Source organism: Misgurnus anguillicaudatus, chromosome 15 (assembly GCF_027580225.2).
Source record: "Misgurnus anguillicaudatus chromosome 15, ASM2758022v2, whole genome shotgun sequence".
Lineage (NCBI taxonomy): Eukaryota > Metazoa > Chordata > Actinopteri > Cypriniformes > Cobitidae > Misgurnus > Misgurnus anguillicaudatus.
In genome coordinates this window covers 19,606,081-19,618,572 of record NC_073351.2, presented here as the reverse complement: position 1 = coordinate 19,618,572, position 12,492 = coordinate 19,606,081, and the positions used below count along the sequence as shown (strand labels likewise).

The following is a 12,492-nucleotide window of genomic DNA, read 5'->3' as shown; positions in this document are numbered from 1 at the left end:
TGATAATAGTCAGTTTTACTGGCATTTTCGCAGCAGCCACTGAAAACCAGCCATTTTGTTGAACGTTTGCCACTCAAAAGGGCGAGCTCCGGCGTGGTTATGTGGAAAAGTGACGTCAATGCATACCCTCAGGCTGATGTAAAGAGCTGCTCTTGCCTCGCGGGGTAAAGATGAACGGGTTGCTGTTATCGGTGCTGTTTGCCGTGGTTTATACGGTACACTCAGTGCCAGTATACACAGAGCAAGGTACAGTAAGTTTTTTAGCTGCTGGCTTTCTCTTCATACATTAGAGTAGTAGTAACCGTTTTTTTTTTTTATTATTATTATTAGGACTGTTGTAAAAATGCAAACATACAATTACTTTTTTGCAGATGAGCGTGATTTCAAATCATGGATGTCTCAGGTAAGAACAGCAGCCCTGTAAGTGCATGTGGTAACTTAATTTTTAGCTAAGTAACAAAAAGGGAAGTGAAAATATAGTAGCTTTTGAAAAAAAAGGGGGAGGGGGATAGAAAAATCATGGTGACTGAAAGTTTTTTTTTTTTTTTTTTGAAATCAACAGTTTAATAGAAAATACGAGAAGGATGAATATTACAAACGGCTGCAAATATTTCTTGAAAACAAAAAAATGATTGACGACCATAATGCTGGGAACCACTCGTTTACATGTAACTCATCTCACTTACAAAATAATGTTATTTAAATTGTGCAACAGTGATGTTTACAGAAAGCTAATGTTGCTTTTCACTATACAATGGGATTGAATGATTTCGCAGACCTGACCTCTGCTGAATTTAGCAACTACTACATCATGTCAGAGCCTCAGGTATTCTGTTTTAAATGTCTATTCTCATGCTTAACAGGAAGTAAAAAAAATAAATTCCCCTGTTCTATAAACATTTATTAAACTTATTAAAGTTATTAGTTTACCAGGCCTTCGGGGCAGCACTGATTTGCAACAATTACAGTTCATTAAAAAAAAATAGCAAATGTGGCATGACGAGGGGGTTGGGGGATAGCTTTATGACGAAAGCAAAGATTTTTCATAAAACTCCGACTACGCCACCCCGGGACTTACACCCGGGGAAATAATCCTTACACCCAAAAGGCGGTAAGGTACGGAGCCCTTCTGGTCACCCCCTGGAAAAAAGAAAACAATCCGTGATCACGGTTTTGTAATTCGTCCCCTCAGTTTATAAACCGTACTCACGGATTATTAAACTGTTCCCTCAGTTTTACAAACCGTGCGCTCGGATTAATAAACCGTACGCACGAGTTAACAATCCGTGCTCTTAGATTTGTAAACCGTACCCTCAGTTTTTGCAATCCGTACCCACGAATTTATAAACCGTGCGCACGCTTTTGCAATCTGTTCTCACAGTTTTGCTAACTGGATTTGTAGCCCCTCCATCATTTTAGAAATCGCTATTCATTCTTATTCATTCTTTCCAAGTTTCCTATTAATGTTTGATATTTTCGGAAATTAATAACGTTTAAACCGTGTTAAGCTGTTTTATACGGAGACCCTCTGGTCACCCCCTGGAAAAAAGAAAACAATCCGTGATCACGGTTTTGTAATTCGTCCCCTCAGTTTATAAACCGTACTCACGGATTATTAAACTGTTCCCTCAGTTTTACAAACCGTGCACTCGGATTAATAAACCGTACGCACGAGTTAACAATCCGTGCTCTTAGATTTGTAAACCGTACCCTCAGTTTTTGCAATCCGTACCCACGAATTTATAAACCATGCGCACGCTTTCGCAATCTGTTCTCACAGTTTTGCTAACTGAATTTGTAGCCCCTCCCTCATTTTAGAAATCGCTATTCATTCTTATTCATTCTTTCCAAGTTTGCTATTAATGTTTGATATTGTCGGAAATTTATAAAGTTTAAACCGTGTTAAGCTGTTTTATACGTTCCTAACTGGAAACGTGCTTTAATATTTACGAAATATTTTAATCGGATGCTACAGTAAACAGATATCTTTGTGTAAAATTAACATATGTTATTTAGATTTATTCATCAAATAAAATAAATATTTAACTAACAAATGATTTCTACATATCCTTAATATTTTAATCAATATATTTGAGAATGCCACACTTAGGCTTGCTATATATTTTCGTTTTTAATTGCTCATTTCAAATTCATATTTTATGTATTTAACATCAGCTTATTAGGTAAGATTAAAAAATTATTAAGAGCTGCACAATTATATACATATAAGTTTTATTTTCCCTTTAATTCTTAATTATTGTAAATCAATATTATTATATCTGATTATCAATATATTTGAGAATTTCACACTTAAATATTTACACGTTTTAAAACTTATAATAATAATTGCTCATTTAAAATTCATATTTTATGTATTTAACATCAACATAACATCGACAATCAAACATTTTTACATTGTAGCCTATTATTTGAGTAAATATAGGCAAACAAAGTAGATCACGTGTTAATTTAAAAATCAACAAAGCAAACGGGTTTTATTCAGCAGCAGATGAAATTGCGTCTTTTGCAGACAATAAACATCTCCGAATCTCCTCAAAAATCCTGGTAAGTGTGGAGTATAAGTAATTACATTTACAATATAGGTGCAGGATTCTGCTGATCCACCTGTCTGGAATTAAGAAGTGATTCTGCAACCTCTCAGAGTTTATTCAGCTCATTGTATTTGTAACATGTACTGTTTGGCATTTTTGGAGTTTCATGATGACTGTAGAGTTATGTCATGTGTAAATAAATGTTCAATAAAATAATTGTGTACAATTGCTTTGTTCATCGTTCATAAAGGATGGTATGAAATAAATTCACTTTACATTAAGTAAATTCAACTCATTTTTTATTTAAATAAAATTCATAAAAAACAGCTACATCTACTTAACATTTGCAATTACTTATTTTTACTCAATTTTATTTTTAATAGGAAATCAATTTAATTATTGTTAATACCAGATTTAAAGCTTTCAAATTTACTCAGTATTTGTAAGTATAAAATGTTTTACCAAAACTTGAATAAATCATAGTAAATGTTTTACAGAGTGTGGCTCATATACCCGCTCATTGTGCATTAAAAATATGACCAGAAATTGATTCTTTTACACACATTTCAGAGAGCACAGCTATTTTAACACTTTGGTGACCTAAATAAATACGTACAATACAAATAGTCACGATTATTCTAGCAGTATTTGCACAGAAAGCTGTTACCCAGTTAATATAACAGTAACTTCAAGTATTCAGATAAAAAAAACTTTACGCAAGGACAAAGACAATATTTAATTAACAAAGAACAAATTTTAAGTTTAAATATTAATAAACTCCAAACTTATCTGGATTTTTTAAAGAGTTTCTCTCATGTTTGTCATCCCAGAAGTTTCCTTTGATTAATATTTTCTCATTGATCCTTAAATTAACATGTGATCTACTTCTAACTACTTTTTTGCTTACATTAGCTCAGATAATAAACATAATGTAAAAATGTTTCACCAAAAAATTAAGTAAATCATAATAAAAGTTTGGCATGAAGTTGATGTTAAATGCAAATAATATTGATTTACAATAATTAAGAATTATAGGTATATAAAACTTATATGTTTGTAATTGTGCAGCTCTTAGTAATCTTTTAATCTTACCTAATAAGTTGATGTTAAATACATAAAATATGAATTTGAAATGAGCAATTAAAAACGAAAATGTATAGCAAGCCTAAGTATATTGATTAAAATATATAGGATATGTAGAAATCATTTGTTAGTTAAATACTTATTTTATTTGATGAATAAATCTAAATAACATGTTAATTTTACACAAAGATATCTGTTTACTGTAGCATCCGATTAAAATATTTCGTAAATATTAAAGCACGTTTCCAGTTAGGAACGTATAAAACAGCTTAACACGGTTTAAACTTTATTAATTTCCGAAAATATCAAACATTAATAGGAAACTTGGAAAGAATGATTAAGAATGAATAGCGATTTCTAAAATGAGGGAGGGGCTACAAATCCAGTTAGCAAAACTGTGAGAACAGATTGCAAAAGCGTGCGCACGGTTTATAAATTCGTGGGTACGGATTGCAAAAACTGATGGTACGGTTTACAAATCTAAGAGCACGGATTGTTAACTCGTGCGTACGGTTTATTAATCCGAGCGCACGGTTTGTAAAACGGAGGGAACAGTTTAATAATCCGTGAGTACGGTTTATAAACTGAGGGGACGAATTACAAAACCGTGATCACGAATTGTTTTCTTTTTTCCAGGGGGTGACCAGAAGGGCTCCGTAGTTTTATACGTTCCTAACTGGAAACGTGCTTTAATATTTACGAAATATTTTAATCGGATGCTACAGTAAACAGATATCTTTGTGTAAAATTAACATGTTATTTAGATTTATTCATCAAATAAAATAAATATTTAACTAACAAATGATTTCTACATATCCTATATATTTTAATCAATATACTTAGGCTTGCTATATATTTTCGTTTTTAATTGCTCATTTCAAATTCATATTTTATGTATTTAACATCAACTTATTAGGTAAGATTAAAAGATTATTAAGAGCTGCACAATTATAAACATATAAGTTTTATATACCTATAATTCTTAATTATTGTAAATCAATATTATTTGCATTTAACATCAACTTCATGCCAAACTTTTATTATGATTTACTTAATTTTTTGGTGAAACATTTTTACATTATGTTTATTATCTGAGCTAATGTAAGCAAAAAAGTAGTTAGAAATTAAGTAGATCACATGTTAATTTAAGGATCAATGAGAAAATAATCATCAAAGGAAACTTCTGGGATGACAAACATGAGAGAAACTCTTTAAAAAATCCAGATAAGTTTGGAGTTTATTAATATTTAAACTTAAAATTTGTACTTTTAATTAAATATTGTCTTTGTCCTTGCGTAAAGTTTTTTTATCTGAATACTTGAAGTTATACTGTTATATTAACTGGGTAACAGCTTTCTGTGCAAATACTGCTAGAATAATCGTGACTATTTGTATTGTACGTATTTATTTAGGTCACCAAAGTGTTAAAATAGCTGTGCTCTTTGAAATGTGTGTAAAAGAATCAATTTCTGGTCATATTTTTAATGCACAATGAGCGGGTATATGAGCCACACTCTGTAAAACATTTACTATGATTTATTCAATTTTTGGTAAAACATTTTATACTTACAAATACTGAGTAAATTTGAAAGCTTTAAATCTGGTATTAACAATTGAGTAAAAATAAGTAATTGCAAATGTTAAGTAGATGTAGCTGTTTTTTATGAATTTTATTTAAATAAAAAATGAGTTGAATTTACTTAATGTAAAGTGAATTTATTTCATACCATCCTTTATGAACGATGAACAAAGCAATTGTACACAAATATTTTATTGAACATTTATTTACACATGACATAACTCTACAGTCATCATGAAACTCCAAAAATGCCAAACAGTACATGTTACAAATACAATGAGCTGAATAAACTCTGAGAGGTTGCAGAATCACTTCTTAATTCCAGACAGGTGGATCAGCAGAATCCTGCACCTATATTGTAAATGCAATTACTCATACTCCACACTTACCAGGATTTTTGAGGAGATTCGGAGATGTTTATTGTCTGCAAAAGACACAATTTCATCTGCTGCTGAATAAAACCCGTTTGCTTTGTTGATTTTTAAATTAACACGTGATCTACTTTGTTTGCCTATATTTACTCAAATAATAGGCTACAATGTAAAAATGTTTGATTGTCGATGTTATGTTGATGTTAAATACATAAAATATTAATTTTAAATGAGCAATTATTATTATAAGTTTTAAAACGTGTAAATATTTAAGTGTGAAATTCTCAAATATATTGATAATCAGATATAATAATATTGATTTACAATAATTAAGAATTATATGTATATAAAACTTATATGTATATAATTGTGCAGCTCTTAATAATCTTTTAATCTTACCTAATACGCTGATGTTAAATACATAAAATATGAATTTGAAATGAGCAATTAAAAACGAAAATATATAGCAAGCCTAAGTGTGGCATACCCCAAATATATTGATTAAAATATGAAGGATATGTAGAAATCATTTGTTAGTTAAATATTTATTTTATTTGATGAAGAAATCTAAATAACATATGTTAATTTTACACAAAGATATCTTACTGTAGCATCCGATTAAAATATTTCGTAAATATTAAAGCACGTTTCCAGTTAGGAACGTATAAAACAGCTTAACACGGTTTAAACTTTATTAATTTCCGAAAATATCAAACATTAATAGGAAACTTGGAAAGAATGAATAAGAATGAATAGCGATTTCTAAAATGAGGGAGGGGCTACAAATCCAGTTAGCAAAACTGTGAGAACAGATTGCAAAAGCGTGCGCACGGTTTATAAATTCGTGGGTACGGATTGCAAAAACTAAGGGTACGGTTTACAAATCTAAGAGCACGGATTGTTAACTCGTGTGTACGGTTTATTAATCCGAGCGCACGGTTTGTAAAACTGAGGGAACAGTTTAATAATCCGTGAGTACGGTTTATAAACTGAGGGGACGAATTACAAAACCGTGATCACGGATTGTTTTCTTTTTTCCAGGGGGTGACCAGAAGGGCGCCGTAGTAAACAGATATCTTTGTGTAAAATTAACATGTTATTTAGATTTATTCATCAAATAAAATAAATATTTAACTAACAAATGATTTCTACATATCCTTAATATTTTAATCAATATATTTGAGAATGCCACACTTAGGCTTGCTATATATTTTCGTTTTTAATTGCTCATTTCAAATTCATATTTTATGTATTTAACATCAGCTTATTAGGTAAGATTAAAAGATTATTAAGAGCTGCACAATTATATACATATAAGTTTTATATACATATAATTCTTAATTATTGTAAATCAATATTATTATATCTGATTATCAATATATTTAAGAATTTCACACTTAAATATTTACACGTTTTAAAACTTATAATAATAATTGCTCATTTAAAATTAATATTTTATGTATTTAACATCAACATAACATCGACAATCAAACATTTTTACATTGTAGCCTATTATTTGAGTAAATATAGGCAAACAAAGTAGATAAGGTGTTAATTTAAAAATCAACAAAGCAAACGGGTTTTATTCAGCAGCAGATGAAATTGCGTCTTTTGCAGACAATAAACATCTCCGAATCTCCTCAAAAATCCTGGTAAGTGTGGAGTATGAGTAATTACCTTTAAAATATAGGTGCAGGATTCTGCTGATCCACCTGTCTGGAATTAAGAAGTGATTCTGCAACCTCTCAGAGTTTATTCAGCTCATTGTATTTGTAACATGTACTGTTTGGCATTTTTGGAGTTTCATGATGACTGTAGAGTTATGTCATGTGTAAATAAATGTTCAATAAAATAATTGTGTACAATTGCTTTGTTCATCGTTCATAAAGGATGGTATGAAATAAATTCACTTTACATTAAGTAAATTCAACTCATTTTTTATTTAAATAAAATTCATAAAAAACAGCTACATATACTTAACATTTGCAATTACTTATTTTTACTCAATTTTATTTTTAATAGGAAATCAATTTAATTATTGTTAATACCAGATTTAAAGCTTTCAAATTTACTCAGTATTTGTAAGTATAAAATGTTTTACCAAAAATTGAATAAATCATAGTAAATGTTTTACAGAGTGTGGCTCATATACCCGCTCATTGTGCATTAAAAATATGACCAGAAATTGATTCTTTTACACACATTTCAAAGAGCACAGCTATTTTAACACTTTGTGACCTAAATAAATACGTACAATACAAATAGTCACGATTATTCTAGCAGTATTTGCACAGAAAGCTGTTACCCAGTTAATATAACAGTATAACTTCAAGTATTCAGATAAAAAAACTTTACGCAAGGACAAAGACAATATTTAATTAACAAAGTACAAATTTTAAGTTTAAATATTAATAAACTCCAAACTTATCTGGGTTTTTTAAAGAGTTTCTCTCATGTTTGTCATCCCAGAAGTTTCCTTTGATGATTATTTTCTCATTGATCCTTAAATTAACATGTGATCTACTTAATTTCTAACTACTTTTTTGCTTACATTAGCTCAGATAATAAACATAATGTAAAAATGTTTCACCAAAAAATTAAGTAAATCATAATAAAAGTTTGGCATGAAGTTGATGTTAAATGCAAATAATATTGATTTACAATAATTAAGAATTATAGGTATATAAAACTTATATGTTTATAATTGTGCAGCTCTTAATAATCTTTTAATTTTACCTAATAAGTTGATGTTAAATACATAAAATATGAATTTGAAATGAGCAATTAAAAACGAAAATATATAGCAAGCCTATTGATTAAAATATATAGGATATGTAGAAATCATTTGTTAGTTAAATACTCATTTTATTTGATGAATAAATCTAAATAACATGTTAATTTTACACAAAGATATCTGTTTACTGTAGCATCCGATTAAAATATTTCGTAAATATTAAAGCACGTCTCCAGCCAGGAACGTATAAAACAGCCCAACACGGTCCAAACTTCACCAATTTCCGAAAATATCAAACATTAATAGGAAACTTGGAAAGAATGAATAAGAATGAATAGCGATTTCTAAAATGAGGGAGGGGCTACAAATCCAGTTAGCAAAACTGTGAGAACAGATTGCAAAAGCGTGCGCACGGTTTATAAATTCGTGGGTACGGATTGCAAAAACTGATGGTACGGTTTACAAATCTAAGAGCACGGATTGTTAACTCGTGCGTACGGTTTATTAATCCGAGCGCACGGTTTGTAAAACTGAGGGAACAGTTTAATAATCCGTGAGTACGGTTTATAAACTGAGGGGACGAATTACAAAACCGTGATCACGGATTGTTTTCTTTTTTCCAGGGGGTGACCAGAAGGGCTCCGTAGTACGGCGCACAAGTTCGTTCCTCAGTAAAAGTGAGCAGGAGACGTGGGTATATTACAAAAATATTCATTATTGTACAATATTCATGATTTACTTTAATCAGGTAAAAGGATGGTTTAAACAGACGTGATGAGGTTGCTCAAAACAGGGCTGCGTTCAGCCCCGACAAAACGTTGCACAACGTTTATTAAACTTAAACGGTGATGCATTGAACACCCTGTTGTGATGACGCAAGAGTTGCAACTACGGTAGCTGAGAGGCCATTCTTTGTGTTCTTTTTTAAATGTTCCTGAAGCCTGATGAAATCATTATAAATGTGTGTTTAATACTGTAAAATACCCTCGATGTTACAGTCACTGACCTTGCCGTCCAGAATGAAAGACAACATTAACTTGAACCCATTGAGCGAGCTGTCTCTTTACTACCGCGTGGTTTTATACATCTTGCCGCTGATTGGGCCGACATTTCTGACACACCCACCAAACAAGAGAAAACGCTTCTAAAACCTGTTGCATTCCGTTGCACACCGTTTCCAGGAAACATGTCGTTCAACCCGGAAACCGTAGCAAAACGTTGCGCACCGGTGTGAGATTGAACGTGCCCCTGGTCTCCAGCTGTCACACTTTAACAATAAAGACACAAAACATTACATATCACATTAATCACAAAACAGAATTATACAAAAACAACACGTACAACATTATATAAAATGCCCTCACTGCTAAAATGCAATGACCGGTGTTATGGATCAACTGGGGATCGTGTTATCTGGGGACATGCGCGTGCCCGCGCGTAGATTTACCTGATATACCAGCAGATGTTAGACGGCGACAGATTCGTCCCTTTGATTATCCAAAGGAGCCCTTATGAAAACCTTTATTAGAGCACCTATAAATGTTGTTATTATTATTTGGGACTGTCTTTTTCTCGTTGTCTGTTTTCATGTATTAAATGCCGTTCATAAGCGGGTTTTAAAAAGTTTTAATGTTAGCCCCGCCCATATTATTTTGAGACTAATCAATTTAAATTGGTTAGACGTGTGAGCGCATGAAGTCTGCAGTCTGTCATGCAATATTATACTAAGTCATCGTTGTGGAGCCATAGCCTCGTGGACAGTGCTCATCGCTTCAATTCAAACCACTAGAGTTCGAACCTCACTTCTGGGCATGCTGACTTGCTAGTCCTTCTTCATTCGTTTATGTTTATTTTTATTTTCTCACAAGTGAAAACCCAGCGTTTATATATTTTTAAGTGATCATAACTGATTTAACAAATTAGTATTCAAAAGAAGTTCTTATATGAAACAACACCTAAACATATTCTTATAATTAAAAGCACAAACCATATGTCCTTGTGATAACTTGTAAATAAATGGGAATATACAAAATACTAATTTCATAATCAGAAACAACTGCAAAAGAAGAACAACCAATTCGATAAATATAAAAATATTTCTATATTTTTCTTTTGCTGAATTACCAGTTCCCTATGCACTCAGTTACAACCTGTAACATTTAAAATTCATTTTCAAATACAATACTACCACATTATGTGTATAAGAGAGGATTGTAGAGCCTGCCAATCAACCTCAGGCTGATTTGCCTAAGGACACTGAACATCTGGCAAAAGTGTTCTTTATATGTTGAGTTATCTGAATGTAAACCATATTGTTTTATAACCCCCCCCCCCCCCCAAAAAAAAATTAGCACCAGCCGCCAGTGTTAAAGACAACTTGTTTGCAAATAGTAAGTTACAGCAAAGTCCCAAATACTAGTTGATGCTTTAGATTGAGGTGCCAAATGAGTAATGATGTGTTCTGTATTTAAGAATGTCTTAAAGCATACATGTAAGAAAAAAATATTAAAAATTATTATTAAATCAGAATTTATGATGAATTATTGATATGTTATGCTTATGTGGTTACATTGAGCACTTGTCATAAAGCTTCCATAAACAGAAGGGCGGTAGGCCTGTTGAAGCTGAGAAAAATATTTTTTGAAACTTAGGATGGTAACAAAGAAATAAAATCATCATCACTGTATCATCTTTAGTAGCATTGATGGAGAAAACTGCAAGTCCCATTGTCACCTCAATATACAGCATGATGAGTTTTGAATTGTAAAGACTATAAAGACTAAGTTTGTCACAGAAAAAATAGAGACCAGTTATTTATTGATAAAGTTTACAGAAAACAATGTATTCTCCATATATATCCAATCACAGAAACAAGACACAATTTTAAAGAGTTTACTTTCAGTTTTACACTGAGTTACAAAACAATATCATTTTGTAAGCATATTTAACGAGTATGGATGTAATTTCAAAGATCAGTCATTTACCTTAGATAATTCCACATTTGTCACAAATTCTGATCTGCTTGAAAAATAAAAACAGATTGATGTTTGACTGTCATTTGCCTCTCCTAACTTCAGCCAAGTCCTACAATTAAAACATTAGTCCATTTAAGTCAGGCTAATATACTTTTCAAGCAAGTAATTTCAAATAATAAAACACTAAAACAAAACAAATGCATCTATGCTGCCTTCAACTCAAATTTATATAAAATGAACTTTATACAATTAGACGTGTTGAATGCATTTAATTACTTGTTTATCAAAAGAAGAATGAACCATAGAAAATGCTTAGAAAAGCAATTACATTGCACTAAAAAAGTAAATGATGTTTCAATACATGTTTGCTTTAACTACTGGTTTATTTAATAAATATCCAAAATGTTTTCATTACACCACAGATGCATATTTTCCCACGATACATCTGTGAAAATACTTACAAATGTACTTAAATCCGCTGGCAAGTTTAATGATAACATCGCATCGAAAAGGTAACAGCTGTCCCATTTTAACGTGGGCGTGGTGCAATTCGTTCAAGGAAAATAGGATAAAACTTAATTTAAACTGCGTCAAATAAAAAGGAAACACAAGCAGAGGAAACAAAGTGGTCGAACATTGATAACAACAATTATTAATAATTTGATATAAGTTTTTAATAAGGGCTTTTGAAAATCGAATTTGACGAAACTGACGCGGTCGCTTGTATGTCAGGTAAATTTACGTGCGTGCACGCGCATGTCGGATAGCACGATCCCCAGTTGATCCATAACACCGGCAACAAATCAAATACACAAACAAATAAACACCTACAGTACCAACCTACAGGGCTGAGGCCACCGGAGTGATCTCTGGCGCAAGAAATCCACAAGCACACTTTCACACCACACCGTGAACTCAAGGCACACACTTATACACTTCAAACATTATGGTGCATTTACACCAACCACGCTAGAGGCGTGAAGCGCGAGTGATTTCAATGTTAAGTCAATGTGAAGACGCGTTGACGCGCGTCAGGAGGTCCCGCGGCGCGGAATAGGCGTTCGGCGCGGAGCGGAAGACGCGTTTCCGCCTCATTCGCGCGTGAAGCTCGCGCGAAAGGCGCGAATTTATGGCAAGCGAAAAGGGTCACAATTACGCTATAAATGAATCGCGTTTTGCATCCAAACGCCGTATTTAA

At 32.0% G+C, this 12,492-nt stretch overlaps 1 protein-coding gene across 2 annotated transcripts in view; it reads left to right on the top strand.

Moving 5' to 3' along the window:
• The first annotated feature begins 91 nt into the window (after window positions 1-91).
• LOC141349726 (uncharacterized) overlaps window positions 92-12,492 on the top strand; it is a 31,937-nt gene continuing 19,536 nt past the window's right edge. Inside the window, exons 1-4 of one of the 2 annotated variants that reach the window (XM_073853575.1) lie at window positions 92-246; window positions 372-403; window positions 563-662; window positions 750-826. In XM_073853575.1, the coding sequence (XP_073709676.1) occupies window positions 171-246; window positions 372-403; window positions 563-662; window positions 750-826 (285 nt within the window). In that variant the 5' untranslated portion in view covers window positions 92-170. Of the gene's footprint in view, window positions 247-371; window positions 404-562; window positions 669-749; window positions 827-12,492 lie in introns of both variants that reach the window. The other variant, XM_073853576.1, reaches the window with a different exon arrangement.